Source organism: Pygocentrus nattereri, chromosome 3 (genome assembly GCF_015220715.1).
Source record: "Pygocentrus nattereri isolate fPygNat1 chromosome 3, fPygNat1.pri, whole genome shotgun sequence".
Lineage (NCBI taxonomy): Eukaryota > Metazoa > Chordata > Actinopteri > Characiformes > Serrasalmidae > Pygocentrus > Pygocentrus nattereri.
The window spans coordinates 20,057,448-20,079,129 of NC_051213.1; the positions used below are offsets into that span (position 1 = coordinate 20,057,448).

At 40.1% G+C, this 21,682-nt stretch overlaps 1 protein-coding gene across 1 annotated transcript in view; it reads left to right on the plus strand.

Annotated features, from left to right (window-relative positions):
* dpyda.1 (dihydropyrimidine dehydrogenase a, tandem duplicate 1) overlaps positions 1 to 21,682 on the plus strand; it is a 166,847-nt gene that overhangs the window by 9,579 nt on the left and 135,586 nt on the right. The window contains exon 2 of the mRNA XM_017700381.2: positions 11,733 to 11,843. Coding sequence (XP_017555870.2) covers positions 11,733 to 11,843 — 111 coding nt within the window. The remainder of the gene's footprint in view (positions 1 to 11,732; positions 11,844 to 21,682) is intronic.

Below are 21,682 nucleotides of genomic sequence, written 5' to 3' on the forward strand. Positions count from 1 at the left end.
GTGTGTGTGTATAAAAACATGCATTATGGAAAGGGTTTAATGCTGCCTCTGCTCCCAGAACTACTGGACAAGGTCAGCCAGAGGAGCTTTTAAGGAGACTGCTGTTGCCATACCTTCTTGTATGGATAAGCACTATTCTTCACTGTGTGCAGACTATGGTTCTCCTGCTCAGCAGACACGATCTATATTTTAAATCTATTTGGAAAATCATCAGTGTTATTGAAAAGTCTATTTTAAGAATCATGATGAGCATGGCTGCAGAGCCTTGAGTTTGTATTTCTTTAATATTCATGATGTGTAACCTCAAAATTGCTGCAGATATTGTGCAGTAATAAGAGCAGTGGAGTTGCTACACTATATTACAAAAAGTATTCGCTTGTCTGCCTTCACACGCATATGAACTTGAGTGACATCCCATTCTTAATCCATAGGGTTTAATATGATGTCAGCCCACCCTTTGCAGCTATAACAGTTTCAGCTCTTCTGGGAAGGCTTTCCACAAGGTTTAGCAGTGTGTTTATGGGAAAGTTTGATCATTCTTCCAGAAGCACATTTGTGAGGTCAGACACTGATGTTGGATGAGTAGGCTGGCAGTCTCCGCTCTAATTCATCCCAAAGGTGTTCTATTGGGTTTAGGGCAGGACTTCCACACTACACTCACTCATCCATGTCTTTATGGACCTTGCTTTGTGCATTGTTTCATGTCGGAACAGGAAGGGGCCATGCCCAGACTTTTCCCACAAAGTTGGGAACATGAAATTGTCCAAAATCTCTTGGTCTGCTGAAGCATTAAGAGTTCCTTTCACTGTAACTAAGGGGCCGAGCCCAACTCCTGAAAAACAACCCCACACCATAATCCCCCCTCCACCAAACTTCACATTTGGCACAATGAAGTCAGACAAGTACCGTTCTCCTGGCAACCGCCAAACCCAGACTCATACATCAGATTTCCAGATGGAGAAGCGTGATTTGTCACTCCAGAGAGCACATCTCCACTGCTCTAGAGTCCAGTGGCAGCGTTTTACACCTGTGCATTCAACACTTTGCATTGCGCTTGGTGATGTAAGGCTTGGATGCAGCTGCTCAGCCATGGAAACTCATTCCATGAAGCTCTCTACGCTCTTCTTGAGCTAATCTGAAGGCCACATGAAGTTTGGAGGTCTGTAGCAATTGACTCTGCGGAAAGTTAGTGACCTCTGTGCACTATGCATGCCTAGGTGCTTTGTTTTATACACCTGTGACCATGGAAGTGATTGGAACACCTGAATTCAATTATTTGGATGGGTGAGTGAATACTTTTGGCAATTTAGTGTATATCGTGTGATTCCATTCAGAGTTTCTTATGCCATAATAATAAATGATTACTTGGTTAATGAATTACTCTCACAAAAAAGTAATGATAGATCACCTATACGTTTAATATGTTCTGTTAAATAACTGTTTAAGAAATTATGCTTATTTATTTTTGTTATGATGATTCCACTATATCAATTGAAAGCAAAAGCACTGATCATTTCCCCACACTGAAAAAAAGCATTTGTTTATGAACAGAGGCAGGTAGCTGAATACTGTCAGACTATAGCTGAACTGATCTTGGTTCTAGAACTAGCTGGTAGTTGGTGGAGCTAAGCTGCAGAGGCCTCTGAAGTGATTGGAAATGTAGTCTTTTGTGATGGGTGTTTTCTGAAACCTGGATGTTGAGATTAAAACACATTTCAGTTCTCATATTCAATTCTCTATTGAAATAGAGTTGTGGTGTTCTTCTAGGCCATGACTACAACATTCCTTCAGTGCCATAAAAAGGAATAAAGAAGACTTAAACCTGTAGTTTTCATAAACATACTTTTGCACGGAAACATTTTCATGGATACTGAATATTCTTAACTTTATTGAATAAAAAAAAGTTTAATATAGCATGTAAATGTTAGTTTTAAAACAATAAATACCGTTCACTCTGTATTCTTACAGTTCATATATGGGAATAAAAACAAAAAACAAAACAGCCCTCATTTTTTGTTCCCCGTTTTTGTGGTTAAACACGCATTTACACATAACTGCCTATTATTTATTTTCAGGAACGTCAGGATACACTATGATATAGTGACAAAACATGGCAGATATACAAAAGACATTTTAGTAAACATTGACCTTAAATTTTGTTTAAAGTAAAAATGAATAGATAAATAAGGTTGGGGAGATTTATTTATGATAATAAATAATACTGAGGGATCCTCTGGGGACTATATTATATGTGTGGTACACTCTGAGTTGGTGGTCAGCATGTGGAGAGGCAGAAAAGTTTTCGTTTTCAAAAAGAGGACTCTAGCTGGCAGGAGCAACTTGACTATACAGCCAAAAAGGATCATACAGTAAAAGAGACTCACTTCATTCACACATACAACAGCGGACAATAAACTAACAAAAGAACATCGTTCCTAAATTCACAATGCACAGATGGGACCAGAGTACAATGCTTTCATCTCCAACTCAACATTTTATACCAATCATGATTGAGAAAAAGCAAAACCCTAATGTTCAGGGCAAGTTTACAACATATTGAATGTTACACTCTGTCACACTTGAGTTTGTACATTAACATGCTGTGTTAAAGGTTATTCATAAGCATTAATACAGCCACAACTGTGTCGAAATGTGTATCACCACAAGCTTATCCACGATGTATTGCTGTATCAATATGTTGAACACCCTGCTCTAATTCAGCCTTTATCTGTTTACCTTTGCCCATTTCTGTTACATGTAATGTTTCAGCCTGGTCTAGCTTTTTGAAAATATGGAGCAATACAGAGCAGCCAATCAGAAAAGAGAGAATTCACATATATCAGTCTTGGAGAAACACAGAAACAAAAACAGCCTGTTTGATTCTAAGGAATAAAGAGTGGTTGGAAAAGGGTCATTTGTAAATAAAATGTTTCAAATATTTTTGGTGTATCAGCCCACTCAAGTGTCATAAGTGGACTGGAAAAAAAATAAAATGCAAGAAAAATGTAGGATGTGAATCCTTTTAATATGGAAATGCAGTTTAACTTTAACCTTATGAACACCATTCATTAGCATTCATTATTGTGGAACTGCACCTTGGCACTTTCATTTTAAATTTCATAAATAGCTGCAGCAATAAATATGATTACAACCCTTTAATTCTTTATTTTGGATGTTTCAGTACATTCACTGGCAACTTTATTAAAAGCAAAAAAACAACAACAAAAAAAAACTTGTAGGTCCACCAAGCACTTTGCTGGCAGATAGTTTGAGACTATAGCCCATCTGTTGCCATGCGCAATTTGTGTTAGCCATCCTCTAGGCCTTCATGATGAATGGATTAGAGGATGCCTGACAAATTGTGTGTGACAACAGATGAGCTACAATCTGTAATTTCACTCAGTGAACCTAAGAGGTAAGCACGTCTCGTAACATGGCCCATCAGTAAAACAACTACGTAGGTGTCTGTAATAAACGGATAATGAAAAGAGCGCTGAAGAACATTTCCATACACTCAAGGGTATAACCTGAAAACTTTTGTTCACGTGTAGCTCCCACATATTTAGCAACAGAGGCTTAGCAAAATTATATCATGGATAAGTAACAGTGTCAAAAGATGTTAATAAAAATATAAACAAATGATAAATAATAAGCCCATAGAATACAAGTAGTGTATTCAAGAAAGTTCATCTCAGGCACATGGCAGTACCTTTTATCATGATACCTGACACAAAACTGACAATATAGTACATGGTGTTGTAAAGCAATATACGCTCAGATGATATTTTGTTAGATGTCTAATAGCTACCTGTACGTCTCGTGTTGAGTTTCTAATCATAAAGTGACTGAATGATATTCAGGGCCTATATTTAATACTGCTGACCTGCGGGCCTATGCTTTATTTCACCAATCAATATGTGGAAATTCCTCTATTGATCCCTGCGGAAGACGGAGCGTGTGGATTGCCAGCTCATGTTTAACTATTCCCCACCTCTGAGCCCTAAATAATTTTCTTTTTAAGCAGGGGATTAATGCAGGAAGGAGTTAAGTTTTAGCTGTACGCTCCTCATGCATGCTAAATGCAGAGATGCCTCATGCATACTAAGTTGTGAGAGGTCTGTCTGGTTGAGGGGATGAGGAAGGTCAAGGTAATTTATTGCACAATATGGTGCTGCTATTGATTAGACAGGGAAAGGGCAAGCCCAACCGCTTTGCTAATAGCCATATGAATGTTTCAGGCATGCATCTCCACCTCAAAACAAGCCTGGACAAAAATGGGCAGAATAGTGGCATGCTGAGACTGTGCACTGGGCCTAATTTGATCTTGCCATACTCTTGAATTACTCATGTTTTGCTTAATTAGTCAGTTGTGAACATCATAGGCTGTAATAGACACAGTCCACTTTGTCAGTGAGTGAAAACCCTCTCTGTTTGTTCGAATGAAGTTCGTTGCTGCGTGTAGCTGGATTCTGTGGCCGCTTCATCCTCTCATTAATTACCGCTTGCAGCTGAATTTGATTTGCCACTTCCCCCTGTCCATCATCCACTTCCCCCTATCTGATTTCCTCCGAGGGGCCGGGGTTTGCATGCTTTGGCTGGGGCCGAGGTGCTTATTGATCTCCCATCTGCTTGGGCTCGTGTGATCAGTGAAGAGTGATAGAGGCAGACGCTGTGGCTCCCTGCGGTACCGCGTTGCACACGCAGATGGGCCCTGCGCAAAGACGGCCAAGCGCGAACGGCCCCCGGTGCTGTTGCGGCCTACTCTGACCAGAAAGGTCACACAAACAACAGGGAGATCAGGTTGTTTTGTATTTTAAGTATTGTTTGATAATGCACGTAGTCTCTGTTTGGCTAGGGATCCACAAAGGAGTTCTCAATAACTGGGGGGAAAAATCTATGCTTGTCTTAGATAGTGCATGCCTCTGACATTTATTAACTGCAGTGCAGCGGAGAGTCCACCTGGGGAGCGAAGTCTCCTGCATGTTTGTGTGAGAGAAAGGCCAACACAGAGCGGCGAGAACATTGAATGTGCCAGACTGCTAGAATATATAGTGCAAATACTGTTTCTTGTGCCGCCTTCAGGTGCAGAATCATAGAAATATTATTAGAAATAGCAAACTGCCCTGCAGTACATGCAGTATTGATTAAAGCATACAGATGTGTGCCCTGTCTCCTGTGAGCTATTGATCTCATTGGTGGCCATGCATAGCATTTAACATTGCAGTGAAGGGCACATGCTTATTAACGAAGCCACATTTAAATAAAGCGTAAATATGTTCAGATTAGTATGTTTCAAATGACTGTGTATTTTCAATACTCAATGTCTTTTCCATCTAGCTTTGACTGGAACCTCTGAAGGTGTTATTCTTCTCTTGACTTAAACCATTCTGTAGCAGAGGTAGATTAAGCTCTGTCAAACATCATTAGTGTTTCCTTTAGCCGAGTTGCAACATGAATCTGTTTCTCTTGTACATTTTCCACTTGAGGAGAGCGGGTCAATACAGGGTTGGATGCAAGGCTCTCATGGAGCCAGATAAACAAAGGTGGCACTTCAGAGAGCATGTTCGGTTAAATCCTCTGCTATAGACAGAGAGAAGCTTTACAGAAAACGTTTGGTTAAAAACACATATGTGACTACAGGCTTTTTTCCACACATTTTTCATGTCTTCTGAACAGAATTCCAGGTGCCAGACAGCCACCTTCCCGTCTGCTTACCAGCAGTTAGATGGCTGAAACCGAAAATGGACACCAGACCATAGTTATTTATTAAGGTTTCAGTATGTACATTTAAGTTATAGAACCCTTGGGCTGGGGTGGGAAAAATAGTGAGAACAGTTATTGTCCTTTGTGCTATTACTATGTCCTAGATCAACACATAACTGCATAAATTATAAAAGCCTGCAAAGTATCAACACCAAGTGGATAGTAACAACAGAAACCGCACAGTAACATGCATCTGATTGTACGTCAGCCCATTATTTTTACCAGTTGTTTGATTTTCTTGTGGGCCAATGCTGATGTTTTTCATATACATATCTGTTGATGTTAATGCATGAGCATTTACAAAATGCAGAAACTGAGATTAAATCCACCAGGACTTGCACTTAAAAGAAAATGAATAAAATTACAATTTATCAAAGTAGCCCTATTCTGCGCTACTGAAGTACAATATACATCATCAAATATCAGTTTGAAATATCAGTCAAATCAGTATGTCCATTGCTTATTTTTTTCAGAATCAGAATCTCTATCGGAATCTATCAGAATCTCTTTATTTCAGCAAGTATATTACAGATACAAAGAATTTGTTTTGGTGAGTCAGAAATATATGATATTTAACATACTAAATAGACCAGAAAAGGTCCACATCAAGTCCTCCTTACCACATTCTCTGCTCTAAAACGTAAAGGAAAAAATGGATACATGGGTACCACCACCTGATGGTGATGGCTAGCACAGGGATAGAATGGGTTACTCTGGTTGGGAGATGCTCTGAGGAGGAACTGTGATGTCTAGATTATGGGGGTCATCCTCAGAGTGAAGATTCTCCTGATCCCCTTTGCGGCTAGCATTCCCTCTCTCCCTCCTGAGGCCAGGACCCATGTTAGGAAGGGAAAGAAGATATCCATTACAAGTGCTAAACCAAACCTTTACACAAGGGCATACAACATTTGTGTGAGAAGAACACGATACTGTTGCTGTGTCTATGTGTTTTGTTTTAGAACATGCCAGAACAGACCTGAGACAGGGACGAAGAAACAGGACATTAGACGGGTTCCTGATTGGTGGTCGAAGAACTGACATCAAAGCCTATCTAGGTCCCCTGACTCTGCGAGCTGTTTGGACACAACATCAATATGTGCTCCCTATATGTTGGAAGAGAAGATGGCTACCACTGCAACAAGCTGCATGATGAAGGACATTTTAATAACAAAAAGGGAATAAAGAAGAATGAAATCTGTAGTTTTTGTAAGCATTCTGACAATAGCTTTTGCAGGCATGATGGAGGATGTTTGTGACTACAACATGGTCTGTGCTCAGGCCTTTCTGTGAGCACAAAATCATACCTTAGGAGGTGATGGTTGTTTGTTTGTCATGTCTTGTACCACTGCTTTCATGTGATCCCAATGTCTAATATTTCTGCACAAGCTTGATGTACAGATCAGTTCACTTCTTAAACCATGAGAATAATAGCAAATGATGGTAGCTGGTATAAGTGATGATAACTGGTCATTGCCTATTATTAGATGTCTGAAGTCAAATAGAGCTGCCTGTTATAATCCAAATGCTAATAGCTCCCGGAGTGTTGGCTGGCAGTATACGAGTTGGCAATACTAACTAGAAAGGGAAAGTCCGTGAATTAACTTTAAGTTGGCTTGAAAAAGCCAGTTAATTACATTAAAACATTAAAATGGTTGAAAACTGTTGATAGTTGTTAAAATGTTGCCAAAATGTTGTTAAGCAGAAGCTGCAGTAATCGTGATGGATGGTAATTCATTGCTAGGTGATACTGTGCATGAAGTTCCCCCTTAAATTCTGTGCCACCTTAAAAGAAGATCTACCTTAAATTCTGTGCCACCTTAATTTTAGTGCTACCTTAGAGTTCCAACTGAAATTCCATGCCACCTTAATTTTAGTGCTATGTTAATTGAAGTTCCACCTTAAATTCTTTGCCACCTTTAATTTAGTGCTATGTTGATTGAAGTTCCACCTTAAATTTAGTGCCAACTTAAAAAGGTTCCACCTTAAATTCTGTGCCACCTTAATTGTATTGTTATGTTAATTAAAGTTCCATCTTAAACACTGTGCCACCTTAAATTTAGTGCTATGCTGTTTCTAATTCCACCTAAGATTCTGTGCCACCTTAAAGTTCCAATTAAATTCTGTGCCACCTTATATTTAGTGCTATGGTAATTGCAGTTCAACCTTAAATATAGTGCCACCTTAAAAAGAGTTCCATTTTAAATTTGCTACTACCTTAAAAGAAATTCCACCTTAAATTCTGTGCCACCTTAGGTTTATTGCTATGTTAATTAAAGTTCAGTGCTAACATCAATGCAGTTCCACCTTAAATTTAGTGCTACGTTAATTGATGTTCCACCTTAAATTTAGTGATATGTTAATAGCAGTTCCACCTTAAATTTAATTGTATGTTAATTGAAGTTCCACCTTAAATTTAGGGATATGTTAGTAGCGGTTCTACCTTAAATGTAATGCTATGTTAATTGAAGTTCGACCTTATATTTAGTCCTATGTTAATTGAAGTTCCACGTTAAATTTAGTATTATGTTAATTGAAGTTCTATCTTAAATTTAGTGTTATGTTAATAGCAGTTCCACCTTAAATTTAATGCTATGTTAATAGCAGTTCCACCTTAAATTTAATTCTATGTTAATTGAAGTTCCACCTTAAATTTAGGGATGTTAATAGCAGTTCCACCTTAAATTTACTGCTATGTTAATTGAAGTTCCACCTTAAAGTTAGTGATATGTTAATAGCAGTTCCACCTTAAATGTAATTCTAAGTTAATTGAAGTTCCACCTTAAACTTAGTCCTATGTTAATTGAAGTTCCACCTTTTTCAAGCCAACTTAATTATAACTGTTGCCTGTGCATGAACTGAAGGCTAGGATGTATGGAAAGGGGGAAATACTGGCCACATTTCTCAGTAAGAGGAAAGGATAGATTGATTACACTATGAGAACATACATTTTAGAGAATGTTCTAAAGAGGGAATGTAGAACTGTACTGCTCTGTAATGTGTTTAATGTTGTGTTATATGTCATTATATTCAGTATTGTGTGTGCCTGTACTGTGATTGTATTTAGAACATTCTTCTGTCTATTCTTGTTTATCCCTACATGTTCATGTCTTTCTCACCTCTCACTTGTCATGTATAGGCTGAGCCAAATCCTGTCTAATCAGACAGATATGATATCTATACATATGTAGGTTTAAATAGACATAAAAAACTAGTATACACAGAATATTACAGAATGATGTGAACATTTGAAAATATGTATTTTTCTGCAGACAAAATGCTCTTAAATGCCGCACTACGTTTTGATTTGCTGGTGCATTTTGTTTGTTCCTAAATATCATGATGCATGTCATGTATTGTGAAAATGGCTTCCAGTGTTGTGATGTATTTGTGCCATATCATTCACCCTTACATTGCAGTGCTGTATCTAGACCTATAAACCAGAAATTTATTCAGGCAGTTGAGATGAAATGGCTGAAATCATGTGCTGTTGGATCTGTTTAGTCAGCCTAAGAGTACAGATTAAACAAATGTATAAATTCTTTTCATGGAGCTGGCTATGCGGTTGGATAGGGCTGCTCAATTAATTGTATTAAAACTGTGATCTTGATTCGTCTTTCCCTACAGTTTCATTAAAGAAAACAAAACAACTGTATTTTATTCTAACAATGTAAAAATCTACTTAAAATATGTACTTGTTTGCTAAATTGGAATGTTGAAGAATTATTCCGAGCTGTGATCTAAATTCTAAGCCAAGATGTCGGAATTCCAATTCCAGTCAAGGATCCCGCAGCCCTACAGTGCCTATGATTAGTGTGATTACAGTGTGATTGACTTTATATTGTGCATGCTAGCAGGGGTTTCCTAAATGAACTATTAATGTAACCACTTCTTTTGTGTCCTGTTCCCCGTTGGGAGTTTGTTTCTAATCTCCCTGCACAGCCTGGCCAAATGCAAGATGTCTAATTAATGGTCAACACAGTGAGTCTCGTGACCAGTGAACGACACTCATGATTACAACAGTGTGCTTCAGTGAAGGTGAAAGCAGATGGATGAGCTATTGTATACTGTGTTTGCTATTGTATATTGTGTTTGCTGTTTGATTTTTGTACGGCTGGCCTCCTGCTGCCATTGCCTGATTATAGTCAGTAGAACCCAAGAGTGCATTGCTCTCCTTCTCTGAGCAACCGTGCCATTACCTCCTCTAGTTTACCTAAAGGATCTACCCAAAGAATATATTGGCTTATCCACACCACATTATATGAAAATGGATAAGTAATGCAGTCCTTAACACACAATAAAACCCGAAGAGGTGTATTTTTATTGTTTCAATATGTAGCTCACGCGGCGCTTTAACTACATTTTATTAGGTGTGAAATTAAAGAATTAATAGGATGATGTCTGCCATTGCATAAAGTGGGACATTTCATTTAGCATGAGATGTAGGTGGCTGGCACTCTGCAGGAAAAGAGCCAGGTTAGAGAAACAGCAGCTTGCCCTTTTAACACCACATACCTCCATCTGAAATGGGCTTTCATCCAGCCTACTGTGAAAATATGAAAAGACAAAGCTTTATGTGTTGTCACATTGCCTGCGGGACACTAATTGAGGTGGTTTGCTGGTGGCAGGGGCTGGCAGGGGGTAAAATAAAAAGAAAAAAGGAACAAAAAAGGGGACAGAATGTAAAAGATAATGTATAGCTGTGTTGGGCACTCATGAGGAACAGTGGATTTAGTAGGGATGAATATCAATGAGAATATTCAGGTTGAAGGCTTTATAGGGTGGAATGAAAGCCGTGCCACATTTCCACTACAACCAGAGAATGTATAAAAATGCCTTAGCATTCATTGAAAGTTATGTCTGTGCAAGGCTACTGCATCCCTATACACGTGTTCTGTGCTGTATGTAGCCACGCTTACAAAAGCCTATACAAAAGTCCTCAGTAGACGGGGTATTGCTTCTCTCTCTTTCTGTCTCTCTTTTCCTGTTCTCTGCTGCTCTCTTGTGTGATTGCCTCTCTCTGTACAGTGTACTGGATTTATGTGGGCAGTGTGTGGTTAATGTGCTACAGTGGCGAGTGACATGATTACAGATTCATTTCCACGCCCGCCGGCACGAGCACTTGGTCAGGGCTGAGTGGGGGCACTGTTGATTGTAATGGAGGGTTACATGGCTCGGCTGTTTGTTGTCTGGACGATGGGCTGCACGGGCTGTTAGCAGGGGCATCTTGTCAGGGGTGTGCTAGTAGAGATGGGCAGGTTAGGGAGGGGGCAGCCCCTAGATAGGCCTGGACCACCTAGAAAAGCTTATCAGCACCTGGGGCTCTGTGAGAGTGATCAGGAAAAAACACTCATCCAGCTGATTTTTCCCCCTTAAATAATGCATTTGTGTCTGGAAGGCTCTTATCATCCTTTGTGGTGTCAAGGACTGGTAACACCACTGGAACTCAGCATGAAGTGTTAGTTAAGGGTGTATTTTTTGTTTCAAAACATCTCCCTGTTGAATAATGAACAGTTATTGCATGTTAGTACGAAAACTGTCAAGCAATTAATTGATATACAAATGGATAGGAAATGTCTTGTTTTATGGTTTTAGGGGTGAGTGTGTATGATTAGTCAAACGGCTGTTCCTGAGGGCTGAATTTGTGAGGAGGTGTTTTGCACATGGGGAGACCTGAAGGTCAGTTGTTTCACTTTTGCTCTGAGTGAAATGAGCCTGTAGTTTTTATTGTTTAGAAGGGACAAGCATTTGGAAAGGCTCTTTTGCTCCTTTGAAAGCATTTTGGATTCGGCCTTACAGCACTCTAGATCCTTGAACTGTGAAGCTCCCCCATGTTTATACCTCAGAGTGTACACACACACACACTAGCTACCACCACAGATTTTATCCTCTCTGGCATAGTACCAAAAATATGAAACTGTTATCGTATAGGAAACCTCTCTCACTCTCTCTCTCTCTCTCTCTCTGTGTAGAGTATCCTGGCCCTCAACCCGAGGGTGAAGAGTCATGCCACACTCTACTCTACTGCAGCCAAGAAAGCTGAGAAAAAACACTGGAAGCGGAATGCGGAGAAAGGCTGTGATGTGAGTGTCCTTTCTCACCTTTGACTTTTGACTCCTAGCACATGGCTGAGCAAACTGATGTCTAATCCATGCCTCTCACACACACACACACACACACACACACACACACACACACACACACACACACACTACGAACAGTAGAATATGGGGACTTTGTACTGTGTCCAGACACGGACTGCCTGTTTTCTCGGAAGTACACCCCATCTGGTGAGGTTATATGATGTGGCTGTTTTTAAATTTTTTTTAACCTTTCACTTTTTCTCAAAATCCTAATCTGTACATGGAATCCTGGCCACAGTACATTTTGCAGATTTATGTGCAACAACATAGTGAAATGGGCTGTCAAATGATCAAAATTATTAATTGTGGTTTTGTGTAGTTAATCATATCACTTGCATTTGTCTTATTTGCTGAAATTCGACCCAAAGGACATATTTTCTTCTTTTAAAAAGTGAGTTTAGTTATAGTTATTTTGTTGTATGACATAATACACTTAATCACAATGTACTCATTTTTACTCATGTACTCACATTTACTTTAAATATTTTAATGACATTATTTTCATCATGAACACAGTTTCCAATTTTCATTACTGATGTCCAGTGAGAGCAACAGTAACTGCATGTTCTAACCAATGAGTGTTTGTTATATATTGCTTATACAGTCAGGTGGTGGTTGGTTAGTGTAGTGGTTAACACCTCTGCCTTCTACGCTGTAGACTGGGGTTCACTCCCCACCTGGGAAAACACCCTACACTATACCAATAAGAGTCCTTGGGCAAGACTCCTAACACCACCTTCGCCACCCTGTGTAAAATGATCAAACTGTAAGTCGCTCTGGATAAGAGCATCAGCCAAATGCCATGAATGTAAATGTAAATGTAGTTCCAACTCACTCCTGTTCATATAGTTTATGAATTTCTGTTACAGTGGAGGCTTTTGAGGGGAACTGTGCTGTTTGCTACTTGTTGATTTATCCGTAGCGCTCCCACAAGCACTGTCCAGCCGAGGCTGCTGAATTACAGATTAGTGGTGCGTTTTACTTGTAAATGATAATTCAGATCTGATGTACTTTGGTGAGAAACAAAGTCACCATCACAATATCTGGAAATAAACCTTTTCAAGAGAGCTATCAGTGAAACCATTCAAAAGCTGTATTTGAATGAGATGACAGCAGTCATGAAGGCATAGCATAAGTGTGCGTATTTCCAACCTTTACTACTCTAGATGGTTCAAAGAGTTAAACTAGAAAAAAGCAAGCCGTCGATTATTACCAGCACTAATTATAAGAGTGTTATAAAATTAGTGCTGATAATTATTTGATACCTTAATGAATTATTAACAGCATTAAATGTGGTAACAGTGCTACAATATGAGAGATTTTAATACAACATTAAAAAAAAACATACAAAGCCGTGCACTGAAATACTGTGCAGTACTGAAATAAAAGTGTATCATGGACACACCCCTTGGTCACCCTGCTTTCACTGATGAGCATCTGGGTGCATCCTGTCAGAGTAAATTGCACAGGGAATGGGCAGAATTTCAGCTGCAAACACCCACACTGAGATGACTTGATTATTTTTTAAAAACATTTATAATTTCTTGTGGTTTTTGGGGCTTTTGTTAGAGAGCAGTTTGTTGATTTTGTTAGAGGGCAGCATGACGTCTATTTATTCAGGCTAAACCAGTCTGTGAGGTATAGAACTGGAAAATGCTGGATCAAGACATTTGATCAACACTTAAAAAACAAATTGACCTCAAAATCAAAAATCATATTAAACCAGAAAGTATGCATAATGTTACACCCCTAATGTATACAAATATGCACACATGCACCCTCACACATACATATGCAAAGGCATAATGAAATATCATTTTGGGAATTTTTGCATATGCAGAACAATAGATGAACAATTGGAATGCATGGCCATGTTGAAACAATGCTACAATATGAGGAGCAACAAGGATAAGCTACATACAGACATCTTCCGCACACACATGTGTATGTACACAAACACACACACACACACACACACACACACACACACACACACACACACACACTCAAACACAATTATCTTAGGATTCCAGGCACATGCTGTCAAAGTCTCAGGAATATCTCCCAAGACCAGTGTGCAGCTGAAGTGTTTGTTTTTTGGCAGGTGGCCACAGTGCTCGTCTGTCCTTTAAGGCAACTGAGACTTCAGCTTGTTTGATGTAGACACAAAACAAGATGGAGGTATTTTGTAGGAGAGATTATCTCCTCCCCACTGACTGCACTGTTGCTAAGTAAAACTGCCTAATTCATCATTCTAATCAATGGCAATGGATCAGGGACTTGATTTACTTCATAATGTAGACTATTCTATAGATTGAACATTAAGCCAGTGACTTTAAAGTATCAAGCGTGATAAACTGTCCTGCCCTTTTGTGACAAAACATTGAACATCTTTTTTTGTCTTGTCTGTATGTTGATATGAAATAGGAATGCATGATCAGAACTGGCCAAGATCAGAATCGGCCAGTGTAATAAAAGATAATACATAGTCAGTCAGTATATTATTCTGATTTGTGTTGCGGTTTTATTTTATTTGACATGTCATTAAAATAGGCAACTGATTTTTCATATATGAAATATTATTTTTTTGAAAAATATTTTGAATTTATTGACTAAATTGGCTGTAAAGAAATTTGAATCGGAGTCAGTCATATAAATTACGATCAATGCACCTCTAATAAGAAGTTAAGGGAGGTGTAAAGGGGGAAAAAAAGAAGAGAAATGTGATCTCATCTGCAGCAGCTATATGAGAATATGCAGTAAAACAGAGATTATTACTCGTGGAGTATTATTTTTCATGCCATGCATTCCTCAGTGTCAATTCACCAATACATGGCCTAAGTCACTTTATCAGAATGCTGAGTCTGTCGAGCCGGTGGCGATAACACAGTTTCCCCGTATTGATCGAGGTGAAGCAGATTTATCCTCTTCGTAAAGAAAAGGCAATGACCATTTTAGTGATCCTTAAAATAAGTTTTGTTGGGCCCAGAAGCATCGTCATAATTGTTCTGTGGAATCTCCAGGATGCTGGAGGGGCTGTAAACTTTATTTTATAGGGAATCTATGAACAGTGAATGTCCATAGATTCCAAATGAGTTCTTGAGAAATATGGTTGCTATAGCCAGCTGTTATCTTGGTCTGTCAGGGCCCAGGTGCTTGGGATTTTTCACTTGCCTCCTCTGGGCTCGGGGGCACGTCGTCAGCGAGGTAATTTTGCAACACTTCCCCGCAGGCGTCATCCCTTACAGGGCCCAGTTTGAGTTGAAGCTATTAGCTGACCAGAGGCTTACCAATATTTGTCTTTCTGCTTCAATAGCACAGGTTGGAGTCGCAGATAATCTACCAAACACAAACAAGTACAAGTTTTGCAGCAGATGCAAAGAGATGGGGAGAGGAGACACACTTGAAGTGCCCTTGTTTTTGAAGATAACACTGCTGTTTACTGATGGGTTGGTTTTAATAATCTGCCTGTATGGTCTAATCCAATTTAATGAGTCTCCAGATTGCATTATGATCCCAAAGCTGCAAGTGAAGGGCAGGTATGTTTGCAAGATGCAGGAGCTAATGTTTTTTTTTTTTTGTCCCTGCTCGAGAACAAAAATAGACAGACAAGGAAGCAGGAAGGAGAAATGACTTTTCTGTCTTTATCAGTGCCATTCTTAGTGAGGATGCTTAAATCTCTCCTGCCAGATCCCTCAGAGTTTTAGTGAGATGTGGCTCATAGAATAGCCATCTATACAAGCCAGAGGATGAGTGTGTCACTTTCATAGTGTCAGTGAGTTATATTGTGTGTGTGTGTGTGTGTGTGTGTGTGTGTAGGTGTGTGTGTGTGTGTGTGTGTGTTTGTGTGTGTCGGTGGGTTTTCCTGTCCTTTCTCCGAGTAGTCTTTGCTGTTTTCTGTCTGAAGTTTGGACTGTCTGAAGGCTTCTGGACATTGCTGCCGGGAGGTTTATTAGACATCAGAGGTAATGGCTTTAATGAGCCACAATGAAAGTGAGTGAAAAGGAAAAAAAAGTTAAATGCTTTCTGGAATTCATTAAATATTTCCAATAGTCTCCCTTGGAGACAATCTCCAATAGCACATCTTTAGTAAATTATATTTTTATAATTTATAGTTATCTGTACCATTCATTTTTAGCATTATGTTCCATAAGTGAATGAAGTATATGTGAACGGGAGCAAATCAGCTATGATATTTTTTTATAAGTAAGATTAAGGCTCTTTGAAATTCTCAGATTTTAGAATAACTCTCTTTCTGCTTTTAGGAAAAGATTTAGGAAATATTTAGTTGTATACATTTATAGTTGTATGCAAAGGTGTTGGCACCCCTGGCTACATTACATGTTTTGTTCATTTTTGATGTGAAAATCAGTAAACATAAACTCTGCAGCAGTAACTAAATAAATTTGCATATATTAATGCACAGCTTTAACCTTGATTAAAATTTTTAATTGTAGCTTGTGCAAGTTTCAGAGCTTAATGAATTCTATAGTCCTTAATTAACTTGTTAGGACTGATTAGGCAGGTCAAGAATTGTCATTAGGAATTGTGAGCTCATGACAATTCCAGAGCATTATAAATTCTCTGACTCTGCAAACTTTATACACACAACAGCCATGAGCTCCTCTGAGCAGCTGACTGAGGACTTAAAAATGAAGCTAATTGATGCCTATAAAGCAGGGCTAGGTTATAAAAAGATATCGAAGAGCTTCCAGCTCGCAGTTTCCACTGTAGTATCATTAAGAAATGGGGAACAGTATGTTGAGTTGATCAGGGGGACATAAAATTCCAGAACTGCTTGTATGTTTGTTTGTGCTTTATTTCCACTCGAAAGAACATTGAGGGTGACCCTCATTTACAGTGTAGCTGAGCCAGTTAAACAGGGAATGAAAAAATGAATAAAATTTGCTCAACTAAAACAAACTAAACTAACAAGACTAAATGAACAAAGAAAATCTATAAAGAAAATGAATAACAGCTCAAATAAGAGAGATAAAACAGCAGTAAAATGTACTGAAAACAAATATAAGTGAATAAAAAAACTACATAATAGACAATAAGATAAATTCAAAAATCTTTACTACTAATAATAATAATTCAGTAAAATAAAATCAAACAGTTTAAAAGAAAACTAACATCTATTAAAACAGTTGCAGGCTGAGTAGGGGTTAGAAATTACACCTATAAAATGGCAGAGTGATCCCAGTGAGAAGAGTTTAGAGGTTCCTGTAATGTGTTCCAGTTTGCTGGTGCGCTGTAGCTAAAAGCAGATTTTTCAAGTTCAGTAAAAACCTTAGTAACCTCACAGGTGATCCAGTCACTTGTGCAAGTTTGATAAATATAATTATTTACAGAGAACATAGATGTGATATAAGATGGCTAATTTCGGAGAGCACCCTATAAATGAAAAAATGCAATGAGTTTCTGGCTACATGGCTAGAGAGAACCAACCAGCTTTGTCATACAGTGCAGTGATGAGTATTGTAAGGGTCTCCAGTAATGAATCTCAGAGCGGAGTAATAGATTGAATCTAGTAGTTTGAGATTACAGGTAAATGCATGTCTATAGATTACACCTCTGTAGTCCAGGACAGATAATAAGGTTGTCTCCATGATCCTTTTCCTGGTATGCATTGGGAAAAATGTGTTAGTATCCAAGCATTTTGCCTACATTTGCTGACTAACTTGTAAATGTGATATTTTAATGTAAATTTATCATCCAGCCATATACTGGTACTTAGGCCCAATCCCATTTCTTGTTTTTACCCCTACCCCTTGTTACCCCTAGCGTAACTGTTGCACCATTTAAGGTAGAACAGGAAATTTCGCCAGGTAGTGACCGAGACATCAGCATATTACTAGCAATTTTTATGCGTGTTCTGAAGGGAATGACCGTAGAATGCTATTACAATGGTTCTCATACAATACAATGGCTTTTTAACAGAGAAATACTTACATTTATGTGTCTCTTTGGCCACTTATGCAGACATCTTGTCGATGTTTTGCAGGCATTCTGGGAATTTTCTCATAACCCTCCATTTGTAGCGCGTCTCTGAAAAATCTCTGTTTGACGGACCATGTAGCCCTAACACTTCACTCTACCCCTCCATCTCAACAACAGTCGGGACATCTCTACCCCTAGACGTGAAAGCGCGAAACGGAGGGGTAGGGCTAAGTCTTAGGGTCAAGGGGTGAAATGGGATTGGGCCTTATATTCGGTCATCATCATCATCGTTGACTGCCTGTCCAGATAGGGTTGTGGTAGCAGTTGGGAGAGCAGAGAATCCCAGATGACCCTGTCCCCCGCAACTTCCTCTAGCTCATTCCCAGGAACCCTTCCTGGGAACCGCTCCCAGGCCAACTTGGAGATATAATCCCTCCAGCAGGTCCAAGGATGACCCTGGGGTCTTGTCCCAGTAGGCCGTGCCTGGAACACCCCCACTGGGAGGCGTTCAGGGGGCATCTGGATCAGATGCCTGAACCACCTCAGCTGGCTGCTCTCAATGTGGAGGAATAGCAGCTCTACTCTGAGCTCCTCCTGGGGCAGGTCCTTTCCCCTTACCTGGAGTGGGCATGCCATCCTTTTCCGGGCCAAGACCATGGTCTCTGATCCGCATACCAACCACTTCACATTCAGCTGCATACCACTCCAGCGAGCACTGGAGGCATCCATGTGATTCCACCAAAAGAACAACATTATCTGCAAATAGCAGAGACGCCACCCTCCGGCCTCCACACATAATGCCCTCCTGACCCCTCTGTCCATGAATATCATGAACAAGAGTGGAGACAGGGCACAACCCTGGCGGAGTCCAATGCTAACACTGAAAAAGTCTGACTTAATGCAGAGTATACGGACACAGCTCTCACTCCGGGAGTACAGAGATTGGATGGCCTGGAGTAGTAGCCCCGGCACCCCATACTCCCAGAGGACCTTCCACAAGATATCTCGAGGAACACAGTCATAAGCCTTCTCCAAGTCCACAAAACACATGTAGACTGGGTTGGCAAATTCCCATGCCCCCTCAACAATATGTGAGAGGGTGAAAAGCTGGTTCATTGTTCCACGGCCGGGACGGAATCCACATTGTTCCTCCTCAATCTGAGGTTCAACTATTGGTCAGAGTCTCCTTTCCAGCATCTTTGTATAGACTTTCCCAGGGAGGCTGAGCAGTATGATACCCTGATAGTTGGCACACACCCTCCATTCCCCCTTTTTAAAAATAGGGACCACCACCCCAGTCTGCCAGTCCAAGGGTACTGTTCCCAAGGTCCATGCAATATTGCAGAGGCGTGTTAGCCACGACAGCCCCACAATATCCAGAGCCTTAAGCATCTCTGGACGAATCTCATCCACCCTCGGTGCCTTGCCACTGAGGAGCTTACCAACTACCTCAGTGACCTCCACCAGGGAAATGGAACTTGACACCCCAGGAGCCTCTGGCCCTGCTGTGAGGGAGGTACGTCTCTCGGATTAAGAAGTTCCTCAAAGTGCTCCTTCCACCGTCCGACAATATCCTCATTTGAAGTCAGAGTTTCTCCACCCTTGCCGAATACAGCATGAATACGTCGTGTCCTCCGGGCCAAAGAGGAAAAGGACTGTCCGGATTGTTATCAGCTCAAAGTTCAGAAGCCAGCATCTCTGATGGTATGGGTGTGTTAGTGCCCATGGCATGGGTAACTTGCACATCTGTGAAGGCACCATTAATGCTGAAAGGTACATACAGGTTTTGGAGCAACATATGCTGCCATCCAAGCAACATCTTTTTCAAGGATCTGATCCCTGCTTATTTCAGCAAGACAATGTCAAGCCACATTCTGCACGTGTTACAACAGTATGGCTTCGAAGTGAAACAGTGCCTGCCTGCAGTCCAGACCTGTCTCCCTTTGAAAATGTGTGGAGCATTATCCATCCATCCATTTTTTTGGACTGTGGGAGGAAACCGGAGAACCCGGAGGAAACCCATGCAGACACGGGGAGAACATCCACACAGAGAGGACCCCAGTCACCCAGCCAGGGAATCGAACCCAGTCCCTTCTCGCTGTGAGGCGACAGCGCTACCCACCATGCCACCGTGCCGCCCCGTGTGGAGCATTATGAAGCGGAAAAAAAAAATGACAATGGAGACCCCGGACTGTTGAGCAACTGAAGTTGTACGTCAAGCAAGAATGGGAAAGAATTCCGCCTACAAAGCCTCAACAATTAGTGTCCTCAGTTCCCAAACGCTTATTGAGTGTTGTCAAAAGGAAAGGTGATGTACCACAGTGGTAAACATGCCCCTGTCCCAACTTCTTTGGAAGAATATTTGCAAAAAACAATCAAGTTTATCCATTTGAACATTAAATATTGAATAGTTAATATATAAATATTGAATATTAAAAAATTGAATATCTTGTCTTTGTAGTGTATTCAACTGAATATAGGTTGAAAAGGATGTGCAAATCATCATATTCTGTTTTTATTTATGTTTTACACAACGTCCCAAGTTCATTGGAATTGGGGTTGTAATAAAAAAATTAGAAGTGATCTGGACAGAAATGCTGGTGAAAGTTCCAAAACAAGAATAGAAATACGCCTAGCTGGTTACAAAACATGTTTGCAAACTATGATACGTATCTGCCAAGGGGTTAATAAGTGCTGACTTGGAAGTGTGTTCAAACTTTTGCATGTGAAAAGTACTATTTTATTTATTCCATTTTCTAGGTCAGTCAAATACAAAGTAAGTGTGTCTTCATGAGACAGAGGTAGAGTCTACTTTTCTCTTCAAAAGTCAACAAAATATGGCTCAGCATGGTGGAAAAATTTGCATACATTGTTAGTTATTGTTAGTAGCTGACTGATGAACACTGCAATGTTGTTACACTTTATCTTTATTAGAAGGGAAGAGATGCACAGCAGCCAGTGGATGCAGTCTAATCTCTGCATGTGGAATCATCTCTCCTTTCATGAAGCATTATGAACGAGGCTGCATCAGAACCGTTGCCGGGTTTATATGCCACTGTTGAAGCAAAATAGATGGAGTAAAATGAAGAACAAATGCTCCAATCCATCACACTCAGATAAAAGTAAATGGATCATGCCTCTAATAGTCCAGGGATCGGAAGACAGATTGCTCATTATACCATCTGAATGTTATAAAAGAGGAGATTAATTTTTTTTCCCCTTGGAATATATTAAGGTATCAATGGAAGTTTGTCTCACTTTATTCATTATGACAACTGTAAGGCTGCTTGTCAAATCAGTGCAGTGGGTTTGTAGTGATATACTCTTTAACACATAATGTACCAGCCTAAACCCATGCCTTTTGCCTGCTCTTGTGATGCTGATGGCCAACAGGGGGTGCTGCTCACAGCAGTTAGTCAGTTGCCTTAGTGCAGGTAGCATGGAAAATGCTGAATGAAACAGTGGGTAAGCAGGTTGATTACTTATCTCTAACTACCTGGCAGCATTACCTGCCACTGATCAACCTGGCTATCGATTGCTCAAGCCTGATCAAATGCCAGCCTGCTTCTCTGCACCGGATATATAAGAGGGTGGGGTTTTAGCTTGGCAGGGGAAGGGATAGGGTGGCGTTGGGGTGCTAGTGATCGATGGGTTTTATCAGCTGGAACACAACAGACAGCCCTCACCCCCCCACACATAATCCCACAGCTTCCCCTTTTCTACTCCCCTCTCATAGGATTTAGCAGCAGTTCTAAGGATTACACTGGCAACACTTCCGTGTCTAAGCCATCCTGGTGGAGGGGAGGGAGATTACATGAATAATGTTAGGGTTTGAT